This window comes from Ochotona princeps, chromosome 1, assembly GCF_030435755.1.
Source record: "Ochotona princeps isolate mOchPri1 chromosome 1, mOchPri1.hap1, whole genome shotgun sequence".
NCBI classification, from domain to species: domain Eukaryota; kingdom Metazoa; phylum Chordata; class Mammalia; order Lagomorpha; family Ochotonidae; genus Ochotona; species Ochotona princeps.
This window is the reverse complement of record NC_080832.1, coordinates 77,788,656-77,815,170: the sequence shown is the minus strand read 5'-3', so window position 1 is coordinate 77,815,170 and position 26,515 is coordinate 77,788,656. Positions and strand designations below refer to the sequence as shown.

General features: G+C 41.1%; 1 protein-coding gene across 2 annotated transcripts in view; it reads left to right on the top strand.

The window, feature by feature from the left end:
* Positions 1–26,515, top strand: part of BCKDHB (branched chain keto acid dehydrogenase E1 subunit beta) — a 241,402-nt gene that overhangs the window by 7,056 nt on the left and 207,831 nt on the right. For both annotated transcript variants that reach the window (XM_058661160.1, XM_058661155.1), the window contains exons 2-3: positions 11,157–11,234; positions 18,438–18,506. In XM_058661160.1, the coding sequence (XP_058517143.1) occupies positions 11,157–11,234; positions 18,438–18,506 (147 nt within the window). The remainder of the gene's footprint in view (positions 1–11,156; positions 11,235–18,437; positions 18,507–26,515) is intronic.

Here is a 26,515-nt window from a genome sequence, read left to right as displayed (position 1 = left end):
GTTTCCAAGACTTTGGGCCATCCTTCACTGCTTTCCCAGGCCACAGGCAGGGAGCTGGATGGGAAGTGGAACAGTCAGGACATAAACCAATGCTCACATGGGATCCTGATGCATGCAAACCAAGGACTTAATTAGTAGGCCATCACACTAGGCCTGTAGCTGACCTTTGAATGCTTGTGCTATCTTCTTTCCCCATCCACACATCTATGCTGATGCATTAAAAATAACTGAAAATAAATCTTGCACTCTAAAAGCTTTCATTTATAACTTGCAAAAGCATTGAGTAAAATCCATAGGCCCCCTGGGGGCAGTTAGAGTCCCTTCTTTGGGACTTCTGCAGATGGAGAGGACTGACAGTCATAGAGGTACGCAGCTGCCCCGGCCCCCGGGCACTCTTATCCTGCAGCTTCTGCTACAGCTCCCTCTTTTTTTTTTTTTTTTTTTGTTACAATAATAAGTTTCTTCAGCTCCTCCTCCTGCCAAGGTTTTTATTTCAACCCATCCAACAATCCCATTTGGTGTATTGTTGCAATGTTATAAGTTAAAAAAGAAAACTTTATAAACAACCCAAAGTCTCACAACAATTCCAAAACTCTGCAGATATTTGGCTGAACATTTAACATCCAAACTTTAGCCTATTGGACATATGATGGTGTTTTGAAAACTCTCTTTTTCAAAGCTGAGTAGTCTCTCCTGTTCCAGTCTGCTTTGTACTTCGTACTTCTTCCTGCCCCACATCTGTCCTAGTTTCTAACTTCTAGCCAAGCAGCCCCTTCCTCTAGCTTCTTATTTCCTTCCTGCCTTATTTCTTTTAAATTTTATATCATTTTATGACACAGTTTCATAGACTCTTGGATTTTCCCCACCCCCTCCCCGAGCCCTCCCCCCAAATTGAATTCCTCCATATTGTTATTGTAGTACCAGTCATATCCAGTTATGATTCTTTCATTGTGGGTGTGGGCCATACGGAGAGTCCAGTATCTTATTGTCCAGATAAATTCAACAGTTTCACTGGGAGACCATCCTTGCAGACCTGCAATTTTGATCTATTTGGAAAGAAGTATGTAGGAGTGAAAGTTTGTCGGATCACATGGAAACATAACCTTTAAATACTCCTACTTGTAAGTTATCTCATGAAAGATAAGCAAGTGCCTTGGAGTTATTAAACAATTTCCAGATTTACTTTTTTAAAATAAGATTTGTTAATTTTTTTATTGGAAAGTCAGATATACAGAGAGGAAGAGAGACAGAGAGGAAGATCTTTCGTTCTCTGATTCACTCCCCAAATGACCGCAATGGCTGGAGCTGAGCCTATCAGAAGCCAGGAGCCAGGAACCTCTTCTGGGTCTCCCACATGGGTGCAGGGTCCCAAGACTTTGGGCTGTCTTAGACTGCTTTCAAACCAGGCCATGAGCAGAGAGCTGGATGGGAAGTGGGGCCTCCAGGATTTGAACAGGTGCCCATAGGGGATCCTGGTGCGTGCAAGGCGAAGACTTGAGCTGCTAGGCTATCGTGCTGGGCCCCCAGATTTACTTTTTTGTAATTAAAAAAATTTTATTTTCATGATCTTTACATAGTTGATTAAGGCTCAAAGGGTCAAGGGCTAAAGAAAGTTGGTAAGACCATTGTTTCCACAGTCTCTTCCTTTCTGTATCTGGTGAAAGGCGAGAGACAAAGGGAGAAGCCACACCCACCCTCTCAACCATCCCAGGGTCCCCAATGTGGGGCATGCTCTGAGGCCACTGTTCAAGTGGTTTCGATAGTTCACTATTCTTAATTGCTGCTGATCTCGCCATCCTAAGCACAATGAAAACTCTTCAGATCCACTGGCTGACATAGTCTACCTTAGTGTCCTCACTTGCCCAGATTGTCACTGCCAACATTTGGCTGGAGTTGATCTGTTTGTTCTGTCCTCTGTTCTTGTACCAGGTGTCCTGTGCAGGCTCCAGTGTACTTCCATATCCTGCATGTGCACCTGGATATGTTGCCCACTGCTGTGTCTGAGCCACTGAGGAGGATCAGCTTTGACACATGCACTCCACAGTTACACCATGGAACCTGCAATTCTCTCTATGGTTGGGGTTCTGAGTCCAGCAGTTCAATTGGGGTGATCGCCAAAGAAACTTTGTCTGAAGTGATCGCAGACCAGATTCTTGGATGTGCTTGCCAGTACAAGATCTGATACAAGGGGAGGGAGAGGGGTGGGGGGATCCCCAGAGCCTATGAAACTGTCACATAATGCAAAATAATTAATAAAAAAAAGATCTGATACAGTCCATTGACCCTATCAGCATATGCAATGCTGGTGGTTGCCATTGCTGGGTCAGTTCTGCCTCAGGCCCATCTTCTACACAAATCATTGGGTATTGGAGCCCATCCCAATTCTACTTACCACACACTTTGACCATGTAAACAAGTGGGAGCTGCGGCCTAATTAGGGTGACTCCCAATAACCCTCACCAGGCCTGCCTGCTGCCCTGGTTCCTATGCTTGCCAGTATGTACAGCAGACTGATTCAGTCTGTTCAATAACCGTTTCAGCTTACATACTTGTCAGTGGGCATTGAAGCCTAGTTTAACCCAACCAGCCCTGCGGGTGCCACTCTTTGTCTAGCCATGCCTGCCCCAGTCTTAGTTCTCATGTTCACCAGATGGAGTGGCAACTCAGGAGGGAGGCGCCCACTGCTTTCCAGCTGGGCCCACTCCCACTCTCTGATCATGCATTCTCCAGGTGGTTCTGCAGTTTAACTTGACAAAATTAGTCCCCTGTGCTAGTATCTGCTAGCTGATACTGCAGCAGAGCCCAACCAACCCACACCCACCCTGACTTATACTTGTACCAGTAGGAACAGTCAACCTAGCCTGGCTTTTCCCAGCTCACATGAGGCCCACAGGTGTTGTAGCTCTGCCGGATCTGGTCTGCCCCTACCTCAACACAGACTGTCCTGTGGGTGTGGTATTCCAGCAGGGGAGCCGTCCATATTGCCTACTGACTTTGCCATGTAGCAGCTTTAACCCCTACTGGCTTTGCCCCCTCCCCCTGCTGGTTTTCATGTGGGCTAGTTGGGTGCTGTGGACTGGTCTGGCATGGCCTGCCTAACCTCAGTTTTTGCCAGTGGGTGCTGTAGCCTGGCCTGGCCCAGTCCGCTCCCAATTCCAGCTCAGGTTGGTGGGGGCTACAGCCTAGACCCGTTCGGCCAGTACCCAAGTCCAAGCCCTCATGTGTACTTGTATGTGTTGCGACCAAACCTCTGAACCTGGCTTGACCCACACTCCATTGTCGTGCTTGGATTTGCCAGTGGGTGATGTGAACTGGCCCTGCCTGTTTCGCTTCTGACCTACGCCAAATGTATTCTGCTGGGTACTGTTTCCTGGCCTGGTCTGGGCTGCTCCTTATCCAGGTTCCTGTGCTCACCTGCAGGGACTGTGTCCTAACAGAGGAGTTTCCCAGGCTCCTCCATCGGAACCTTTCCCAGTGCCAGATTTTGTGTATACTGGTGGGTCCATGGCCCCCTGACCTAGCAGGAACAGTGGCTTTTCCTGACCGACGTTCAACCCATTCCTGTTATTGTTGTTGGGTGTGACAGCCCAATCTATCCTGGTCCAGATGTGGACAGAGCTCACACATGGCTCAGCATGGGCAAAAACCTAGTCTAGCCTATCCTATACCTATCATGATCCTCATGAGCACCATTAGGTGCGGGGGTCTAGCTCAGTCTGGCGCACTCAACCCCAGTCCACACTTGTGCCAAGGTATGCTGCAGCCATGTCCAGACCAGAACACGACTCCTATTCTAGCCCCATGCTTACCAATGGAAACCACAACTCAGCCAGGGCATCCCCTTAGCTTCCCCACCTGCTCTGTTCCCATCTATAGTTCTTGCATGTGGCAGTGGTTGCTCTGACCCAGCTTGGCCTAGTCCCTCACCTGTAATAACCTTTGCTTTAGGATGCTGTAGCCTGGCCTGATCAAACCTAACCCAAGTCCCACCACTTGCTGGCAGGTACTGGAACCTGGCCGTGCTTCGCCTGCTCCCATTCCAGGCTCATGCAACCTGATAGGTGTGACAGCCTAGCTGAGCTTTACCTATGGTCTAGCCTGGTTTCTGCTCTTGCTGGTGAAGTAAGGTTAGCTTGGCCCTGTCAGGTCCACCCCTCCTCCAAAACCAACCCACACATTAGCCAACAGTTAGAGTTACCTTGCTTAGGCTACCCAACACCTAGGCCTGTAACATGTGATCACCAGTGGGAGTTGTGACCCCAATAGGGGAGTTTCCCAGGTTTCCCCACTCGGCCCACTCCCTGATCCAGATCTCACATGCTCCAGCAGGTGCTAGGCCTTTGCCCAGCATAGCCTGTCACACCATTTTGTCCTTTGTATGAGCTGAAGGATGTTGCGGGCCAACCCACCTCACATCCTGTTTTAGGATGCATGTGCTGGTGTTGCAGCCTGGGGCTGCCCAGCCTTTTTCTAGCCCCAGCACCCCTGAGTGTTGGCAGGTGACATGGTCGCTCCTAACTCAGCCTATCACCACCCCAAGTCTTAAGCTAACCAGTGGGACTTGTATTTCCACAGGGTTGGTCCCATTCATCCCCTGCAGAATCTACTCCAGGACTTGGTTCTCTTGCATGCTAGTTAGTGTCATGACCCTTCCTAATATAACCCATCCCCTGTTCCAACACTCAGTCAGTTACTGGGATCTAGCCCTGCCAGACAGGCCCCCAGCCATAGCTTTCGTGTGGAGTGGTGTGTGGCAGTCAGTGATGTTCTGCGCTAACACCCCATCTCAGGACTCCTATGAGGGCTGGTAAATCAGTCTGATCCAAACAGATCTTATGGACTCTCTCCTCAAAACCACCAGGTCTCAGTCTCCATGTTTGCCTGCAAGTTCGGTGACCTTGTTGCTGGGAGTCACATAGGATTCATTCCTTACCTACACACATATTGGTGTTATCCATGGATGTCCCTAGGCAGTAATTACATACCCCCCAAACTCTAGAGCTTATGGCCGGGTGGCCAGCAGGCGGAACCTGGTGTCACTTGGCGCGCTGGATGCCCAAAACCTAGGATTTGCTTACCATGTGGTAGCTGTGACCACGGCCAGAGTCCCAAGCATTGAGTCTGACCTGGCTCAGGTACCCCCTGCAGCCACCACGCTGCTGAGGGCTCCCTCCACCCAAGCCCCATGGCCAAATACACTGTGATTTTTAAAAAAATTTGTGAAAACTCTGCTACTAAAAGCTTTGCTGAGCAGTGATGCGATAAAATTTTTTGATGTGTTGACTCCCAAATTTAGCATATTTGAAATTAATACCAACCTAGATATTTAGACAGTTTGTTGTGCTCTTAGTTCTTTTTTTATGTTTTGAAGGTTTTTTTTTTTTTTTTTTTTTTTTGGTGAAAGGCAGAAAGACAGAGGGGGTAAGTAGGGAGAGGGGTAAGAGAGAGGAAGAAGAGAAGGAGAAATAGAGGTAGAGATAGAGAGAGACAGAGAGAGAGAAAGAGAGAGAGAGAAAGAGAGAGACTGACTGATATTCACATGTTGGTTTTACTCTCCAAAAGACTGCAAAGCCAGGACTTGGTCAAGCCAAAGTCAGGAACCTAGAACTCCATCCATGTTCAATCTGTGTGGCAAGCATATAACTGCTTGGGCCATCTGCTGCTGCTTTCCCAGGTCATTACCAGGGAGCTGGGCCAGAAGCAGAGTAGCCAGGACTTGAACTGGTACTGCAATTTGAAATGCTGACATTGCAAGCAGTGGCTTAACCACTTGTGCCACAGTACAGGGCCCTCATCCTTGGTTCTTAACTTGAAAATCTTAATAGACAAACATTTTAACTTTCTGAAATACATGCAATAAGGAAAAAGTGCAAATGTCATTGTGATTAAGAAAAATTTTTACTGAAATTATTACCATTTGATACTGAGTACTAATATATACTTTTTTTTTCTACTTGCAAACATGGATTTTATATGGAAAATCCCAAGAAATCTACAATTTTCAAGACTTTAAAAAAAACTTTAGGAAGGTCACAGGGTACAAAGTCAATTGACAGAAAACTCAGTTGCATTTGTAAATACTGGAATTAACTGATTAGAAACCATAGTTAAAAATATAATATCACTTAAAATGGTCCAAAAATGAAAGCATTTGATAAAAATCTAATGAAACATATATTGGCTCTCATTGCCGAAATCCACAAATTGCTAATTTAAAAAATGAAAGACATATGTAAATGGAGAAATGTATAATGTTCATGTATTAGAAGATTAAATGTAAAATTTTCAATTCTTCCCAAATGAATACACAGATTTAATGAATTTACGAAAATGGAAGAATGTGTGTGTGTGTGTGTGTGTGTGTGTGTATAAATCTAGCCCTTGTGCCCTTGTCTCCTTACTTGTCTCCTTGCTATTTTCTTGGCTTTCTCTGAATGGAGTCATCTTTCTCATTCCTTGAGCCAGAATTATAGGGCTTCTACCTGTACCCTGTGTCTTTTTTTTTTTTTTTTTCATTTTATGACACAGTTACATAGGATCTGGCATTCCCCCATCCCCTCCATATGCCCCCCCCCCGTTGGATTCCTCCACATTGTTGCAGTATTACAGTTCATATCCAGTCATGATTCCTTCATGGCGAGGATGAACCATGCATTCAGTCCAGCCTCTTGTTGTCCAGATAAATTCAACAGTTTCCTTGGGAGACCATCTCTGGTCTGAAAGTAGAGCTGGCAGGATATCATCTCCTCCAATGAAAAACCATAATATAACAACAACAGTTTAAACCATTATGGAGTTAATTGACATGGTGTTGAGTGACCAATATGTTAGAAAAATGCAAGTTCTTAACCACATTCTGTGACTACTTCATTGACATTTCAATTTTAGTTTATACACGACTGGCTGCTATACACTTTAAAATGGTTATAGGGTACTGTTTCAGCTGTCTCATGTGTATTTTCATTTTTATATTTAGCACCTTACAGTATTGAAGCATGATTTAACTGAACTTGGCAAATTTCAGGATAGTTCAAATAGGCTTATAACTCTAACAAGGCATATGTTAATAATTGAGGTGCAGAACAGTTTTAGGAGGAGTGTACAGAGAAATCTTCAGTACCTTAGTGAGGAGTAACTAATCTTTGTATCCTACCTAGTAAGGTATGTGTGTGTCCAAGCTGTTTCTTGTCTGTTCTAAGCTTTCCTTATTGGTCTCTGTCTATGTGATATAATTTTTTTTGTGGGGGGGGGGGGGCTCTGGAGCGACCCTGATGGTCATTGCAAGAGAGGGTGGGGATTCAAAGTTGGAACTAAGTAAGGACCAGAGAAAGCTCCTCTCCTGGGTCCCAAAGGAGGTTTGCTGTTCTTTTTTTGCTGAGGACCATGCAGGGCTCCTCGCTGTTGTTCCAATGAGATTAGATCCTGTGAGGAAGGATCTGGGCTTTTTCCACCCCATGTGGGAGATCTGATAGGGAATGGATGACCTCAGAGTTCTTGGCCTACAAAGGCATTCCAATTCCCCGTGGTCTCCTTGGCTGTTGGGATATAGTCCTTGGTGCCCATACTGATAGTCCTAGGTGAGGATCTGGGAGTCTCCAGGGTTGGAACACCAGCCTCTTCCTGTCCTCCTGCTCCACTCTGGGGTCCTCCCTGTTCTGTGCATATGACCTCCTGTTAAGAGGCTGTCAGGATCACTCTTGAATCCCACTGTATGTTTTTAAAGTTTTTGTTAATGTCGAATGCAGATTTGAGTCTGCTGTCTGTTAGTTACCTGTTATAATCTTGATAGTTTATACTTAACTTCTTCCTCACACACTCTATGAAGGTGTAAGATTTCTCTGTTCTTCCAACCCTTTACAGAGTAACATAGGGTGTTAAAAGCATATTAGGTTTTTCAGTTCTTTGATGTCGATCGTAAACAGTCTGACTCACATTGATTGTTGGTTCATTGGTTGCATTACAATATCTTATTGCATGTGATACAGGCTGTTTGATGTTGAAATGATATTACAATTTACGAGTACTTTTTTTGAATTGACATTTCATCTTAAATTAAAGCAAAAATGTGGTATCTAACCTTTTGGGATTGGCTCATTTCCCTTAGCATAATGGTTTCCAATTGGGCCCATTTGGACACGAAGAACTGCATTTTTTTTTAAAAAGATTTTATTATTATTATTGGAAAGCCGGATATACAGAGAGGAGGAGAGACAGAGAGGAAGATCTTCCATCCGATGTTTCACTCCCCAAGTGAGCTGCAACGGCTGGTGCTGCACTAATCTGATGCCGGGAACCAGGAACCTCTTCCGGGTCTCCCACAAGGGTTCAGGGTCCCAAAGCCTTGGGCTGTCCTCCACTGCTTTCCCAGGCCACAAGCAGGGAGCTGGATGGGAAGTGGAGCTGCCGGGATTAGAACCGGCGCCCATGTGGGATCCCGGGGCTTTCAAGGAGAGGACTTTAGCCACTAGACCACGCCGCCGGGCCCAACATTTTTTTTTTTTTTAATTTTAATAGCTGAGTGGTATTCCATGGAGTAGATGAACCATAGTTTTCTTATCCAGTCTTCTGTTGATAGGCATTTCGGTTGCTTCCAAGTTTTTGCCAATGTTGATTGTGCTGTTATGAACATAGGGGTGCATGTTGGTTTCTAGTGTAACAGGTGTTTTGGATATATTCCTAGAAGTGCTGTTGTTGGATCGTATTGTGTGCAGATTTTCTCTTGTTTGAGTGTTCTCCATACTGATTTCCATAGAGGCTGTACCAACCTGCAGCCCCACCAACAGTAGAGTAGGGTTCCCTTTTCTCCACATCTTTGCCAGGAAGTGTTGTTGGTGGTTTTTGGTAGGTGAGCCATTCTTTCTGGTGTTAGGTGGAATCTCATTAATGTCTTAATTTGGATTTTTCTTATAATATATACTTTATAAATAGAAAGGAGAAGATCTGAAAAAAGTACCTATTAAATGCTATAGATTTAGCCTGAAGAGAAACAAATTATGAAATAATTGTGGGCATATAGTATGATTGTCCATTTAAGATAGATGCCATAACAATGCTTCCTTGAACAAATTCCTGTGATCATCACTATAATTATGAGCTGTAACAAACTATTCTGGGCAAAGAGAGCAGCAGGGTGTACCTGATTGGGTCTTGCCAAGTCCTCATTCCTGGGCATCCAGCACTGTTGAAGAGACTAGAGGAATATCTGAAACCAAACAGGATGTCAGAAGACTGGGGCATTGGTGAATAATGGAAGCATTAAAGATGTCATAGGACAGAATTTCTTGTGAATCCAGGATGGGCTAATGAAGGTCTTCAGAAAAAGGACAGATGGTCAATATGACCACAAATGGTTGAAGTCTGTAATAATAGATGTGTCTCACTCTGAGGACTAGAATTTAACTTTTGGAACTTGCGGGACTCCTGAGGAGTGTGATGGTTAAATGAACAGTGGTCAGGGTAAGCAGCAGGTATAAGGGATCTGAAGCATATGCAGCTGAACCACTGGACAGAACAAACACCAGGGTCAAGACTGGGCATCTGAGTGGGAAGACTCAGGCAGAAACTTTTCTGGGCTGTGAATAGTGCTTATTTAGGGAGGGATTAAGAGTTATGGGATAACTGACTTGTGGACAGAATGTAAGCTTAAAGATCTAACATCACAGTCTTTCTTTCTTTTTTTTTTTTAAATTGAATCTTTTTTTTTAAAGATTTATTTTATTTTTTTATTACAAAGTCAGATATACTGAGAGGAGGATAGAGAGAGGAAGTGGAGCTGCCGGGGTTAGAACCAGTGGCCATATGGGATCAAGGCGAGGACCTTAGCCACTAGGCCACGCTGCCAAGCCCCACGGTCTTTCTAAACTGCACATTTGGGATTTACTCAAAATTACTGTCCATTCATAATAATCCTGATGTTAAGAGGAAGGGCATGGATGGAGTCCAGAATCTTAACAATGAAGTTAAGTACGGTAACCTAGGGGCTAAAAATCTCATCTTGCATTCACCAGGATCCCGAATGGGTACTGATTCATATTCTGGCTGCTCTAGTTACTATCCAACTCCCTGTTTGTGGCCTGGGAAAGCAGTCGAGGATGGCCCAAAGCCCTGGGACCCTGTGCACACTTGAGAGATCTAGAAGAAGCTCCTGGCTCCTGGCTTTGGATCAGCTCAGCTCCATCCATTGTGGCCACTTGTGGAGTGAGCCGGTGGATGGAAGATCTTTCTGTCTTTCCTTCTCTGTAAATCTGACTTTCCAATAAAAATAAAGGAAATCTTAAAAATAAATACTGCTCTCAGTGTTTTATGTGTATTGTTCCATGTATCGATCCCCAAAGTTTATCTAAGAAAATAATCATTTCTTACAGAAATTTTACTTAAACAGTAATAGGAAGTACTAAGTCTGACATATTTGAGTATGGGATTGTGATTTCTTAAAATGAACAGTTCTGGCTACTAAAGTGGATCCTTAGTCTTCTTTATTGTATTTTGAACCATGACCATTGGCCGTGATGATTACTTGACACATGCCACTAGTTACAAATTTAGCTTTCAGCTGTTTAAATGTCTCAAGGCACTGTAGGTGTAGGCAAAGGTAGAATCTCTAGTGTACTGTAAGGTGTATTTAACTGTTTCATTGGGAATCCACTTTTTATTTGGAAGTAGAAATGCGGATCACAGCATATTTCTTTTATCAATGAAAAGTCCAATTACCGGCAGTTTTCTTGAGGTTTTGTTTCAAAGATGTATTTATTTTAAAGGCATAGTGACAGCAAGAGATGGGGCCAGGAGGAAGGGTGAGAGATCTCCCATCTCCTGGGTTGTTTCCCAAATGCATATTGATGACAGTATTTGGGTTGTCTTCTGCTGCATTCCCAGGTGCATTAGTAGGATGCTAGATGGGAAGTAGAGCAGCTGAGACTCAAACTGGCTTGCTGATATGGGATATCAGCGTTACAAACAATGGCTGACCCTGCTCTGACACAACACTGAGCCCCTCCACAGAACTAGCATCATTTAAAACAATAGAGTAAATTTGCACACTCCATTTTATACCTGTATTTGTATCTTATTGTAAAAACTTGTAATAACCTGTTAATAAACTGGTTATTTTTACATAGTTTGCAGTGTATATAATGATATATTTTTGACTTTCACAGGGCAAACTCAGAAAATGAATCTTTTTCAGTCTATAACAAGTGCGTTGGATAACTCATTGGCCAAAGATCCTACTGCAGGTAAACATCATTTGTACTTAACTATGCTGGTTTTGTAATTCTAAGACTGAAGATTTGCTTGCAATAATTGTCTGAAGTTCAGTGGTTCACACTGAATCTCCAGGAAAAATGTGAAAGACATGATCAAGGCTAAATAAAAATATAATCAACATAACTAAGATTAAATTGCAACATTTGAATATTGATAAAATTTCAGTATACTTGTTACTAACAGATTTTCATAAATTTCTAGCATCATTAAGTTTCTTGTATAGTATGGTCTTTTCTGGTTTTATTTTGAATTTTTAAAAGAAATTTATTATTATATTAGATTCTCAGGGTCACACCAAATGCATGCTAATTACCACCACAAGTTTGGCCTTAATATTATATCACAGGTTGAACTTCCCTAATCTGAAATTTTGAAATTCCAAAGTTCTAAACTTTTGAGTACTGACATAAGTAGAGCATCTCACACTGAACTTGGTGTAACAAATTGTAGTCAAAATGAAGGTGCACTAAAAATACGGAAAGAAATTATTTTCAGGCTATGTGTGTAAGGTGTATGTTAAATATAAATGAGTTTCATGTTTAGACATGAATTTCAAAGGTTTCTCATTATGTATAAACAAATATTCTCAAATTGAGAAGTATATGAAATCTAAACTACTTCTGGTCCCAAGCACTTTGGATAAGGAGTGTTCAATCTGTAGCATTTTCTGATTAATACGTACTATATATTCCTTTCTTCTAGCATATTTTTTTTGAAAAGCAGAAAACACAGTTAGTTCAAAAATATGTTTGTAAAATGAAGATTTGATTTCATACTTTCCTTTGGATGTTGTAATTCAATTTCAGGGTTAGAGGAAAGAGGAAAAGGGAGAAAGAGAGACAAAGATTTTCCATCTGCTTGTTTCACTCTCCTAATGGCTGCAACAGCCAGGATTGGGCCAGGCCAGTAGCCTTGAACTCCATCTGGGTTTCTCACATGATGGGTTCAGGGGCCCAAGTACTTGGTCATCTTCTGATGCTTTTTCAGGCATATTACTAGGGAGCTTGATCAGAAATAGAGCAGCAAGGATTTGAACCAATGCCCAAAGGAGATGTTGGCATTGCAGGGAATGACTTGATCCATTATACAGCAATATCAGCCCTACATTTATGAGAGAATTTTGAAAATAATTTTAATATTGAATATTTACTTTTATTTATTTGAAAGAGAGAAGCAGAGACAGAAAGAAGGAATGAAGGGGAGAGAGAAGAGGAAAGAAGAGGAGAGCAGAGGAGAGGAGAGGAGAGGAGAGGAGAGGAGAGAGAGAAAGAGATCTTTTGTTTACTGATTAATTCCCCAAATGGCTGCAATGTCTGCGCTGGGCTAGGGCAAAACCAGGAGTCTAGAACGCCAACCAAGTGCCCTATGTGGGTGGTAGGGGCCCATGTAATTGGGCTATCTTTTGCAGTTTCCCCAGCTTCATTACCGGGGAGTTAGGTCTAATGAAGAGCAGCAGCTTCACCCACTGGGGCACAACATTGGCACCCTAAGTTTGTATTTTAATTCTAGTTTCAATGAACTTTTTGAGACTCCTTAGTAATCACTCCAGTGCTGTAGAGCACTAGAGCTTGTTCTTTCTGTGTGTGTATTGTGTCCATTAGCCAACCTTTCTCTGTTTGCCTTCCATCCCTGTCCTTTCTGAGACTGATTGACTTTTTAAAGGAAAGTTTTATTTCAGCATTATGTTTCTGATCCAAGGTGGTGGGCCTGCTTCTGCTGACAGTATTCTTGTTGGTAGTGTCTCAAGGGTATCACTTGATGAAATACAGGGAGAACTTGTATGTTCTGTGGTCTGTCTCTCACTAGAATTCCCTCATGAGTGTTTCACCTTTCTGACTTTATCTAATTCTAATTAGCTCCTAAGGGATCCACCTCTAAGTGCAACAGTTAAATTAAGTTTGTACCTAGTAATAGAAGCTCAATGGGAATGAAATTGAAATTATAGCTTAGAAATCTTTTTTTTAACATTTTATTATTATTATTGTTATCATTTTATGATATAGTTCCATAGGCTCCTCGCATTTCCCTTATCCCATTCCCAATTCGCTCCCCCCCACCTAGTTCCTCTATATCATGACTAAAATATAGTTCTTCATACACAGTCATATGTCCATCATTGCGGGCATGGACAATGGCAGAGAGTCCAGCATCCTATTGTCAAGATATAGTAAACAGTTTCATTGCAAGCCCATCTTTGTCTGGAAGTAGAAATGCATACTACATTGTATCCTCACATCTGGATGTTAGTCTCCATTTCACAGCTACTGTACATCTTCTTAAATGAAAATTCATAATACAAAATCAGCAATAGAAAGAAAAATAGAAATTTACAATGCCATGAAGTTAAATGACATGTTAATAGGTGTGACAGTCTCCATTACACAGCTGCTATACATCCCCTTAAATGAAAAGCTGCAAAACAAACTCAACATCAGGGAGAAAAAAGAAATTAACCACAACATGAAGTTAAGTAACATGCTACTAAACGCCTAATGAGTAGCTGAAGAAATGAAAATCAAGAACTTTCTTGAAGAAAATGATGCTACTATATGATCTACGAGTCATTGAATGATTTAATCAGAAGAAAGTGTTTTGAAGAGATGAAACTAACAGAAAACAACAAAAAACATGCAATATAGTTTCTGCTGATTTTTTTCCGTCATTTGTTCTTTTTTTTTAAAGATTTATTTATTTTCATTGGAAAGTCAGAAGTACAGAGAGGAGGAGAGCCAGTGAGAAAGGTCTTCCATCCAATAATTCACTCCCCAAGTGAGTGCAATGGCTGATGCGGGATCCAGGAACTTCTTCAAGGTCTCTCACGCGGGTGCAGGGTCCCAAGACTGGGGCCGTCCTCGACTGCTTTCCCAGGCCACAAGCAGGGAGCTGGATGGGAAGTGGAGCTACCGGGATTAGAACTGGTGCCCATGTGGAATCCTCGCGAGTTCAAGGCGAAGACTTTAGCTACTAGGCCGCGCCACCGGGCCCTTCCTCATTTGTTCTTTTTTTTTTTTTTTTGAGTTAGTTTTTTTTTTTTTTTTCAGTTAATTACATTGCATTATGTGTCACAGTCCCATAGGCACTGGGATTCCCCCCACCCCTCCCCAAACCCTTCCCCCATGGTGGATTCCTTCACTTTGTTGCATTACCACAGTTCAAGATCAGTTGAGATTCTTTCATTGCAAGCATATACCAAGCATAGAGTCCAGCCTCTCATTGCACAGACAAATTCAACGGCTTGTTGGGGAGACCATCTCTGGTCTGAAGGTAGAGCCGGCAGAGCACCATGCCTATCAATTAGAAGCCCCAACATAACATCAGCAACAATTTATAATGTTATGGAATTAATTGACATAGTATTGAGTAACCAACATGTTGAAAAATGCAAGTTCTTTACCACATCCTATGACTCCTTTGTTGACATTTCAATTTTAGTTTATACACGCCCGGGTTCTATACACCTTAAAATGGCTATAGGTTACTATTCAGTTGTCTCATGTCTATTTTCATTATAGTATTACATTTTACATATACTGCTTTTCATATTGACATCATATCATCTTAAATTAAGGCAAACATGTGATATCTAACCTTTTGGGAATGGCTCATTTCCCTTAGCATAATGGTTTCCAGTTGAGCCCATTTGGCCACAAAGAACTGCATTTTGTTTTTTTTAATAGCTGAGTAGTATTCCATGGAGATTATGAACCATAGCTTTTCCGCTGATTTTTGTTGGTGAAGTGTGTCTCTTCTAGATAATAAATAGATGTTGCTTTGTTTTTTTAATCCAGTCTACTAATCTATGACATTTGGTTGAGCTTAAGCCATTCACATTCAGAGTTTAACATGTATGGAAGGTACTTTGGTCCTGTCATTTTAGGAATGGGTTGTTCATTGGTTTAGTCTTCTGTTGTCATTTTAGTGGGCTGTTCTTCCCATTTGCCTTTGGTTTTGGTAGGTGCTATTCCTCTTCTCTGTTAAGAGAACATCTTGAAGTATCATTTGTAGGGCAGGTTTGGAAGAGGCAAATTCTTTTAACTTTTCTTCACTGTGGAAGAATTTTATTTCATTTTCAAAGACAAAAGAAAGCTTTGCTGGATATGTTCTCCTCGGCTGACAATTTTTTTCTTTTAGAATCTGAAATGTATCACTCCACTCTCTTCTGGCCTGTAGAGTTTCCTGTGAGAGGTCTCCTGTGAGCTTAATTGGCATTCCTTTATTTGTCAATTGATTTTTTTGACATGCACATTTAAGGATCTTTTCCTTATGTTCAACTGAAGAGAGCTTGAAGATCATGTGTCTTGGTGAAGATCGCTTTTGATCAGGCCTGTTGGGAGTTCTGTGCCCCTCCTGGATGTTGTTTCCCAATTCTTTCTCCAGATTAGGGAAATTTTCCTGTATTATTTCATTGAATACATTTGCAAACTCAGCTTCTGTTTCTGCACCTTCTGGGACTCCCATAACTCTTATATTTGGCCTCTTAATAGTGTCTTTCAATTCTTGAATACTTTTTTTGGCGTGATCCAGCTCTGCTTTCAGTTTTTTGTTTTCTTTCCCCTGATGACAGGAAATATTTTCCAATTCTGAGATTCTTTCTTCTGCTTGCTTCATTCTATTTTGGAGACTCGCCATTGTACTTTTAATTTGCTCTGTTGTGTTCTTAATTTCTGATATATCAGCCTTGATTTGCTTTATTGCTTCCTTAAATTCTTTGAACTCTTGTACGTGCTTCTCATTTTTGATCAGAATCTTTAAAATGAGTTTTATGAATTCTGTATGCCCCATTTTCTCGATGTCTTCCTCAGTTAACTCTGAGATTGGCATAGTGTTTTGCTCCTTTGCAGGGGAATTTTTGGGAATATTCATTGTGCCTTTGTCTCTTCTTTTGCTCTTGATTATTGCACTTCTGGTTAGCAGAGTTTTCTTCTTGGGGAAGGTTTGTAAGCTGTGTCACCCACAGGTCTACAACGATTTTACTTATTGCAGTTGGTACACACCTTTTTGCTTGCAGCCACTTGTGCCACAACCTCCAATGAGTTACAGGTCTGGGTTCTTATGTTAGATTTCCAGCGTAGTCTTCACAGCCCCAACTCCTGGCTCACCATTGTCCGCCTCTTGTGATACCGTGCTGAGGCTTCACCGTTGTCTCTACAACCTTTCTCCCACTTCCGATTGGAGCAGGTCCCAGGATTAGAGAGAGACTCCAGGTGTCCTATATAGTTAGGTTGTTGGTGGCGCTGATCTTGTTGGAACAAGTTGGATGTTAGGTCTGGGTGCCAGACGGACCTATTTTGACCCGTACGATGCGACAGTTGGTATTATTTTCCTGTAGGACCAGTGTAATTTGCTGAACTCAGTGAGTTCTCGTGAGATCAGCACCTGCGCAGTTCACTGTTATTCCCGGCAGTCCTAAAGCTATTGCCACAGTGTACAAAATGGCGCCTGACGTACCATTACTAGAATTCTTAGTCTGCTGGCCATCAGGTCTGAGGGATACCTAGACCTGTCTTGGGTGGTACTGTAGAATGCCACGTTGCTGCAGTTCATTGAGTCAGAAATAAGTTCACTCCCAGCTCAGCGTATGCTCAGTACTTTCCCTTGCCTTTGCCTTCTCACGCAAAATAGCGCCCAATTCAGCTCTAGGGGGCTGACTGGGCTGTGAAATCCACGCTGTTCTGGCACTGTCCATCTGTGATCTGCTGCTCTGTCTCTGCTCCTGGTCAAATCAAACGGACCAGCAGGATGGAAAGTTCTTTGTCTGGCTTTACCTCCCAAGCTCCCAGTGAAAATCCCTTCCCACCTGGTTGCTGGTGCAGTTCTGGCTGCTGGTGGAGTTCAGAGTGCCATTAGCTGACTGCCACTGGAGTATCAGTCTCTGCAACACCACACCGTTTTGTCCACTGCTTTCCTGTGTCTGTCAGTCTCCAGGTACCCCTCTGCTGTTGTTCTGTCCTCTCATATTTCCTGGAATCTGTCCTCTCTGCTTAATCCTGATTAAATGTTTTTCTGTCCATTTAAATGTGTCCTTACCCTATTCCACCATCTTGATTCTGTCTATAGCTTAGAAATCTTTGTGAGAAACATTCCAATTACATTCAATAATATGTATGTGTATTTATATATTTACACATGTGCACACTTCCAATTATGTGTGTATAACCTCCCCCACACATGCACATACTTCCTAAAGTTTATAGAGGAATGGAATTAAACAATAATGTGCATTTCCCAGGAGCTTCTTGAAGAACTATCATTTTTACTATATCATGGGCTTCAACTTGAGAATCTGTAGTTCTAAGGTTAAGTGAAAATGACATTGTCTTTTAGGGAGAATGGAGAGCTAGACTAGGGAGTGATTAATCTTGATTTGTTTGGAATATTGTCTGAGTGTGCTTGGGCCATGGGGGTGAGTTCCAACAGAGACTGGTGAGTCATTTTCTCAAGGTCTGCAAAACCACTACATGCCTTGGAGTCCAGCTCTCCAAATACTCTGTTTTATTTTCTCTTCTTGCCTTAGAGCTCCTCTAAACTTCCACTCGTACCATTGTTCATTCTGTTCACACTGTCCCACCATACTTGCCTCTTTAGTGTGTTAGAACCTCCGTATCCTTTTCTCATTTCTGATCCCTTCCTTTGGCCTGGGATGTTCTGCCTTCAGCTCTTCAGATGGCTGACGTACAATATACTCTATGGGAAAACCAGGGAAAAATCATGAGCCTGTAGCCGGGAATATGAGCCATGGTTCTGACTTGGCAAGTCAGTTTACTACTTCTTTAGACTCATTTTCTGTATGGGTGAAAAAATGAGATTATAGGTCAGTGGTTCTCTCTGGGAATTAATTTGTACCATTGGCCTGCTATTGCCTATATCCCATACCTTTAACAATGACTGGAAGACACCTGACTGTCATAGTGGTATGTTTTTATATGTGAGGCAGCTGTTATCCAATGGACAGTGATGCTGTCATGTTGTTACATTGCACAGGAAAGGTCTGTACAAGCAAAGACGTATTTAAGCTGAGAAGTCAATTATGTCAAAACACAAATATTGATCTTAAGCTATGATATATTTCTATTTTATGATTCAAAGTGTAAATATTTATGTTACTTATTTCTCATTGCTAATATTACCTAGGGATTGCTAAATAATTGTGTTATTTAACCATTGTTTTGCAGTAATATTTGGTGAAGATGTTGCCTTTGGTGGAGTCTTTAGATGCACTGTTGGCTTGCGAGACAAATATGGTGAGTTAGTGTCTATATGAATCATATTCCCTTGGGAGTTTTATTTAAAGATCTTAAAAATATAAAATACATCTGCTAAATTTTTTGTTGTATTCTTCTGATATCCATTTCTTTTCCCCAGTCACCAACAGACTCCTTTGGCTTAGATTTCTCCATTGATGTTTTAATTCTCTCATCTTCTGATCCATCTCATATTACACATATTATGGATTTGAAAATTATTTTCATTTGTTTATCATGTTACTTGTTCAAAAGCACTTGGTTACTTCTTGGTCATTCATGACTATCTGCCTAACCATTTTAATTCCATTGCTTCCACTTCAAGATTTTGCCTGCTTTTCTCCATTAAAAAATCTATACATATGTATACACACACACATATGTATGTATGTATTTTTTTTGGTGGTGGCAGGGAGTGGGAGGAGACTTTTTTTTAAAAAGAATTGGCTTCTGAGACTGTGGATACTGGCAAGTTTATAGTACAGGCTGGCAGGCTGCAAACTCAGGCAGTTTCTATGTTCAGTCTTGAATTCCTTAAATTGATTGGATAAGGGTCATGCACATTGTGAAAGGTACTCAGCATTACTCAAAGTCTACTGAGTTAAAAGTTAATCATATTTTAAAAAATACTTTCATAGCAACAACTTTATCTGTGACTGAAGAGCAGAGTACTTTGGTCTGGCCAAGTTAATATTGACAGTTAATACTCATCACATAACCTTTTTCCTACTTTGATCCTGGCTGTTGTGTGTCCTTTGTTTGGTATGGGATTGATTTTCACTAATTGCTTTTACTGGTTTTGTTTGACTCAGAATCCTCAGCATGCCTGTGTCCCATAACCTACCTTGCTCACAGATAGAGGAGTAAAGAGCTTCTTGATTTTTTAAAATTTTATCATTATTTTTGTTATCATTTTATGACATAGTTCCATAGATCCTGGGATTTCCCTTGCCTCCTGCCAATATTCCACCCCCACACTGAATTTTCCCATATTATTATAATAGTATAGTTCTTCATAAACAGTCATAAGTCTATGTTTGTGGGTATGGACAATGGCAGAGAGTCCGGCATTCCTATTGTCAAGATATATGTAACAGTTTCATTGGGAGTCTATCTTTGATTTGAAAGTAGAGATGCATAGTGCATTGTAACCTCATCAGGATATGATAATCTCCATTACACAGTTACTATACATTCCCTTAAATGAAAAGCCACAGAACAAAATCAACAAGAAGAAAAATGGAAATTTACAATGCCATGAAATTAAATAAGATGCTACTGAATATGATAGTCTTCATTACATAGTTCCTATACATACCCTTAACTGAAAAGCCACAAAACAAAATCAATAACAGGAAGCAAAAAAGAAATTAAAAACTCCATGAAATTAAATAACATGCTGCTAAATGACTAAAGTGGTGCTGGGGAAATGAAAAAGAAAATCAAGAACCTTCTTGAAAAAAATGATGCTACTGTATGATCTATGAGACAGTAAAGAATTTAATGAGAAAAAAAATCAATGAACAACCTATTGCTAAAAGGGCAGGACCATATTACCGCTATTATATTAACGCTGAGTATAAATGACTTAAACTCGGGCCCGGCGGCGTGGCCTAGCTGCTAAAGTCCTCGCCTTGAAAGCCTCGGGATCCCATATGGGCGCCGGTTCTAATCCCGGCAGCTCCGCTTCCCATCCAGCTCCCTGCTTGTGGCCTGGGAAAGCAGTTGAGGACGGCCCAATGCATTGGGACACTGCACCCGCGTGGGAGACCTGGAACAGGTTCCAGGTTCCCGGCTTCGGATCGGCGCGCATCTGCCCGTTGCGTCTCACTTGGGGAGTGAATCATCGGACGGAAGATCTTCCTCTCTGTCTCTCCTCCTCTCTGTATATCTGGCTGTAATAAAATGAATAAATCTTTAAAAAAATTAAAAAAATAAATGACTTAAACTCATCAAATGTCATGAATTAGTAGAGTGGATAAAAAAACAAAATCCATCTATTTGTTGCCTACAGATGACACAGCTTACCAACAAAGTTCAGTGCAAACTATATCTATGGATTTTGATGTTTTTGTTTTAGTTTCAGGTCTTCTTGATTTAAAAAAAAAATAGTTTCTTGTCTTTTCCCATTGGCACTGAGATTATATTATAGTTGAATCCAATAAATCACAGCCTTTTCTGTTTTGCTTAGCAGAGACTTTCAGGTTTTTCTTTTGTCTTCATTTATTTATCTACCTTTCTTTACTTTTTAAAAATTGATTTTGAAAGGCATATATGTGTGTATGTATGTGTGTGTATATCTATGTATCTGTCTATCTATATACCTATCTATCCATCTATAGAGAGATCTTCTATCTGTTGGTTGACTCTTCATATGACTACAAGAGCCAAGGCTATGCTAGGCCAGAACCAGATGGAGCAGAGAACTCCATCTGAGTTTCCCATATGGGTAATATGTGTTAGCTGTGTTCTATTGCCTTCCCAGAAACATTACCAGGGAGCTGTTCTGCATATTGGATGCTAGCATTACAGGTAACAGCTTAACCTGATGTGCCATAGCACCAGCTATTCTTTTCCATATTTAGAAAGTTTTGTTCTTGCTCTCTCTCCTGGCTGTCTGTTTCTAAGAGCAGTGTAGCACTGAGATTATTGGGTAAATGAATATCTTTCCTACTCATTGAGACATCTACAGACCTGTAGATTTTTTCACCTCATTAAAGTTTGTTTTAATGGTTCTCAAAATGCTGTGATAGATTTTTGAATAAGTTATTTCCATTAAAAATGACTAATTTTTAAAACTAGTAACATATAAATGTGGTGATATGTTTGCCCTGATTTGGGCATACTGTATACATATTCTGACATGTTGCCCTGTAAATATGTACAGTTTTTATGTATCAGATAAAAGCAAAAATTAAAAAGAAGATGCTAACTTGGCAAAAGAGGATATAAAATAGTTATGCACAATGTGAACAGATAGTATTTGTTGCAACTATGAAAAAATACTGAAAGGACATGCACCAGATTGTTCTCAGTGGCTCTTTGGATTGTTTGTACCCTTCCCAAAAGAAAAAAAATACTGGAAAAGGTATAAAATCCTCCAGAAACTCCTTCATAACAAAAAACTTGAAACTGCCACACACACACACACACACACACACACACACACACTCCACAAAACATTCTCCTTTCATTCTAAAGGTTTTAATGTATATACTAATTATTAACCAGCCATTTACAATTAAACTTTCGTGGTCACTGACTGTGATTGGAATGGCTGATATTAGGGATAATACTTCTTCAGGCTTCTGAGCTTTCTGGGTAGTTCCAGCATCCTTCTTGTCTGTTGCCTTGATGAATCCTGCAGCGTTGTCTGTTTTCCATTACAAGCAGCAAAGTAACCCAGAGGGAGTATTCAGAGAAGATCGCAACACCCGTGGGCTGGCTAGGAACCATGTTCATGATGGCAGCATTTACAGTTTTCAAGAAGTTAGGTCTTTCTTCCAGCTTTTTAACAGGAAGATGATCAATCTTTCAGCTCAGCAAACTTGCAAACAGTGTGAGCCAACTGATGATGAGTACAGGGTCACAGCTGGGACTGAAGTGGCTTGGGTACTTGGGGTAACTACCTTAGCAGTGAAACCAGCCGCTTCCACTGGTGTGCCGTTTTTGCTGATCCCAGTCACATTGCCATGATAAACAGCTTTGACAGACACATTCCTGACGTGCAAATCCACATAGTTACAAGGGAGAGCTTTGCTCAGAGCTTCATGGTGCATTTCAGTGGACTTTGAATTTCAGTTGTGACATTTTTATTTAGTGTGACAAGGTAAATGCCACACTGGAATTCAGAACACCAGTCTTCACTTGGACCGCAATGGATACTGTCACCACCAATTGTGTAGACATCTTGTAGGAGCAGACACAGAGGCTTGGCGTTTATATTAGTTTGTTTTAGGATGCAAAACAGAGCTTCAAGTAGTGTGGTTCCACTGGCATTACAGGTGGCTTTTTTTACTTGTTGAATCAAGTCACCAAGTCATGTGAACACTTGTCTCCAGTCTGTTGTCACCATTTCCACCAGAAATTAGTACCGGTGCTTCTACATCAAGGAAGTAACAATTTTTCTTAACGTAGGGGCTGACTTAGTGGTTTCTTTGTAAGTCACCTGGCTATAGTGTGGTTCAGGAAAATCTATTGTGTTAACACCAGTAATTATTTCTTATCCAGTGTATAAGCTAGAAAGCTAGGCTGACAGTTCTACCTTTTTTTTTTAAAATATCAGCTTCACGTTCACAATAGCAGCAGCATAAAGCTGACAGCACAGCCACCCTGAGATGCAATAAATCTCTGTGCCCTGGAGCATCAGTGGCACTCCCATTGGTGGTAGTAACATAATACTTGCTGCCTCAGATTTCCACAGGAAGATGTGCATTTTGATGCAACATTCGTGCTCAGCATTCAGATTATGCAACCCCCCAGCTGTTTTTGAGGACCTCTAGTGTATCTCAACAATGTGCTTCACAATTATTTCAGTGTTTATTATTGGTCTCACCATGTTTTGTAGGTGTCTAGTAGTGCTGAGCTTATGTAAGCATAAATACAGATAAAGAAAATAAGGATATAGATAAATGAGAAATGCATATTAAAATATATTTTCTTGCATATTTAAAAGTATCATGTGCCTTAAGAAAGTAATTCTCTGCTGTTTTGTACACATAGGTCAGAAATTAGAGCATTTTATTTTTATCATCTTTTTTTAACATTAAAATTATCCATAGTTACAATACTGAAGGTTAAGTTGATATAATTGAATATGTTGCATTAAATGACAGAGCAAGGAACGCTTCTTACCAAAGTTTCATTTGCTTTCTGGGGAGAACTGTTGCTACTGCAACAGTTAGTCAGTAGGTGGCAGCCTACACTTTGAAATGAGAACTATCCCTTTTGGCTTTGGACCAGAACTCTGGAACTGCCTAGGAGTATTTTATATTCTGCTGGAAGAGCAGAGTTGAAGAATTGCTATCTACTATGTAACATTGTAAAGCTGAATACTACTGAATATTAAAATAAAGGAACACTATAAAAAAGGAAGAAGCAGAGTGCCATTTTGTATCCTAGATGATCTTAATGGTGAGCGTGGGTTTAGTATCCATAACCGTGTCCTTTGACAGCATATTGCAATTGCTTTAAAAATTAACTAGAAGATGTAGAATAGTTATTCAACAGATTGTGTACCACATGACAGCACTAAATTCTTCAGATAGAGTGACGTATTGACTGAAGCAACAGCTTGGAACCAGAGGAATCCTGGGGAAGCAGAAGTTAAGAGAGGCAGATAGAGTAGTTGATCTGTAGGGCAGGGCATGTGTGATTTTATGTTGGATGCCACACATGCTTTCATTTAAATAGACAAACTGCTTCCACATGTTATGCAAACTATTCTCATTGATGTAATTTTCTATGTGAGAGATTTATACAGATAGGACTGTGGTATGTCAGGCTTAAGGTATACTTTTAATTGATACTACTCTGTAGTGATATTCTTGTTGGGCTTGAGTTCTTGGCTATTCTATTGGAGGAAATGTAGGTGAGAAAGTAACAATGGAAAGGACTTACTGAATTTGCCTACACACCCACACATCTGCCTTTTTCATGCGACTTGATGTTTTTCCATTACTATATTCATTCCTTTACACCACAAGTGCGGCTGTCATAGCAGCTTGGGAAAACTAATATAGCCACTTGCTTATTTTCCTATGTAAACATCACAGAAATTATAGAACCGGATACTTTAATACACAGGAATCGGGAAGGAAAATTGGGCTGGCATGTGGAGGAGGCGAGTTTACTTCTGTAAGATGCCAATATTTGTGAGCTGACTTTAGAACTCAGGGTCCTTAATTGGTAAAGCGAAGCAAAAGAACCAGTGGATCCCCATAGGTATTCCAGAACACCTCTTTAGGTCTTCTTGTGCTTTTGCTTCTGGTTTAAAGGGAGAAACACAGGGTCTTCATGCTCTGATTCCCTTTATGCTCAGAGATGCTGTGAATATGACACTTTGTGTTACCTTGCAAACATGGACTGCCTTAGGCATTTAGTTTATCTTAAGAAATTCCTTTTCCTGAATAGTGAGTTTAAATTTTGAGACTGAAAGCAAAATCTTTTGACCAACAATCTCTTATACTCACGTGGATTTTAAAATTAACATCTTTATTAGAGATAAGGCAGAGGGACTGAAAAAGAGACAGAGAGACAGAGAGCAAGAGAATGAGAAAGGGACAGAAATGCTTCATTCGCTGGCTTGCTGTCTAAATGGCTCTGGTAGCCAGGTTTGGCCTAGGCTGAAGCCAAGAGCCAGGACCTCTGTCCTGAGCAGAGGTTTGGTTTCTGGGCAGTTAAATTTATATTACTGGAAAGAAATCTGATAGAACACAGGATTGCTTGGGAAAATGGAATACATGGTTTATTCTCCCAGTTAAATTCTATCGATTTTTGACTTAAAAGTTGCCTGAGTTTCCAGAAACAGATTTTAAGATATCTGTTTTAGAAATATGGAATGAAAATGAATCTTAATGTGTTGGTATAAACTTCTTCTATTATACTTATTTTTTAAAAAGATTATTAGTACATTTAAGTGATTTTATTTAATTGCTTCTGGTATTAGGTTTCTTTGTTTTCTAGAAATAACATGGTATAAAACATACAAACATTTTGAATATGCCTTTTTTCCCATTCCAGTGCTCATTTACTTATTTGTTTATCTTTAAAGATTCATTTTATTTAGCTAAAAGGCAGAATTACAGAGAGAGAAAGGGAAAAAGAGAGAGAGAGAGAGAGAGAGACCGACCGAGAGACCTTCTATTGCTGGTTTATTCCCCAAGTGGCCGAAATGGCTGTTCCTGTGCCAGGCCATCCATAGCTAGGAGCCAGGAGCTTCTTCTGGGTCTCTCATGTGGGTGAATTGGCCCACACTCTTATTCTTTCCTCTGCTGTTTTTCCATACACATTAGCAGGGAGCTGAATTGGAAGTGGAACAGCAGGGACTCAAACAAGTGCCATATGGGATTCTGGTGGTATAGGTAGTGGCCCAACATTCTATGACAAAATGTTGGCCCCAGTGCTCTTTGAAAAAAAAAACTAATTCATTTTAAAAAATTGTGGTAAGAAATGTAACATAAAGTTAACTATTTTAACCATTTTTTAAAGATTTATTTTTATTTTAATTGGAAAGTCAGATATACAGAGAGGAGAGACAGAGAGGAAGATCTTGCATCCGTTGAGTCACTCCCTAAATGGCTATAATGGCCGGAGCTGTGCTGATCTGGAGCCAGGAGCCTGGAGCCTCTTCCTGGTTTCCCAGGCATTGTCAGGGTTCCAAGGCCCTGGGCCATCCTCGACTGCTTTCCCGGGCCATGAACAGGGAGCTGGGTGGAAAGCAGGACTGCCAGGATTAGATCAGGCGTCCATATGAGATCCCAGAGTGTGCAGGGAGAGGACTTTAGACACTAGGCTACCACACTAGGCCCTGTTTTAAACAATTAAAAAAAACCCTGATCTTTATTGGAAAGAAAGATTTTATATAGAAAAGGAAGAACAGAGAAAAAGATCTTCTATCCACTGGTTTACTTCCCAAATCCATGCTTTAGAGATGAGCTGTGATCTGAAACTAGGAGCCAGGAGCTTCTTCTAGGTCTCCTACGTGGCTGTCCTAGACTGCTTTCCCAGGCCATGGCAGGGAGCTGGATGGGGAGTAGAGCAGCCAGGACATGAACCAGCATCCAAATGGGAAGCTAGTGCTGGCAGGCAGCAGATTAGTCAATTGAACCATCATCCTATCCCCCATTTTAAGTATTTTTTAAAAATGTATTAGGCATAGCAGCTGCAAAAGGAAGAGACAGGGTGTCAGGAGCCATGCAGAAGGAGGAGAGAAAGAGAGACAGGGGCCAGTCTTTCATTTGCGTGCTCACTCCCTGGATGACCTCAATAGCCGGGTCTGGGCCAGGTTA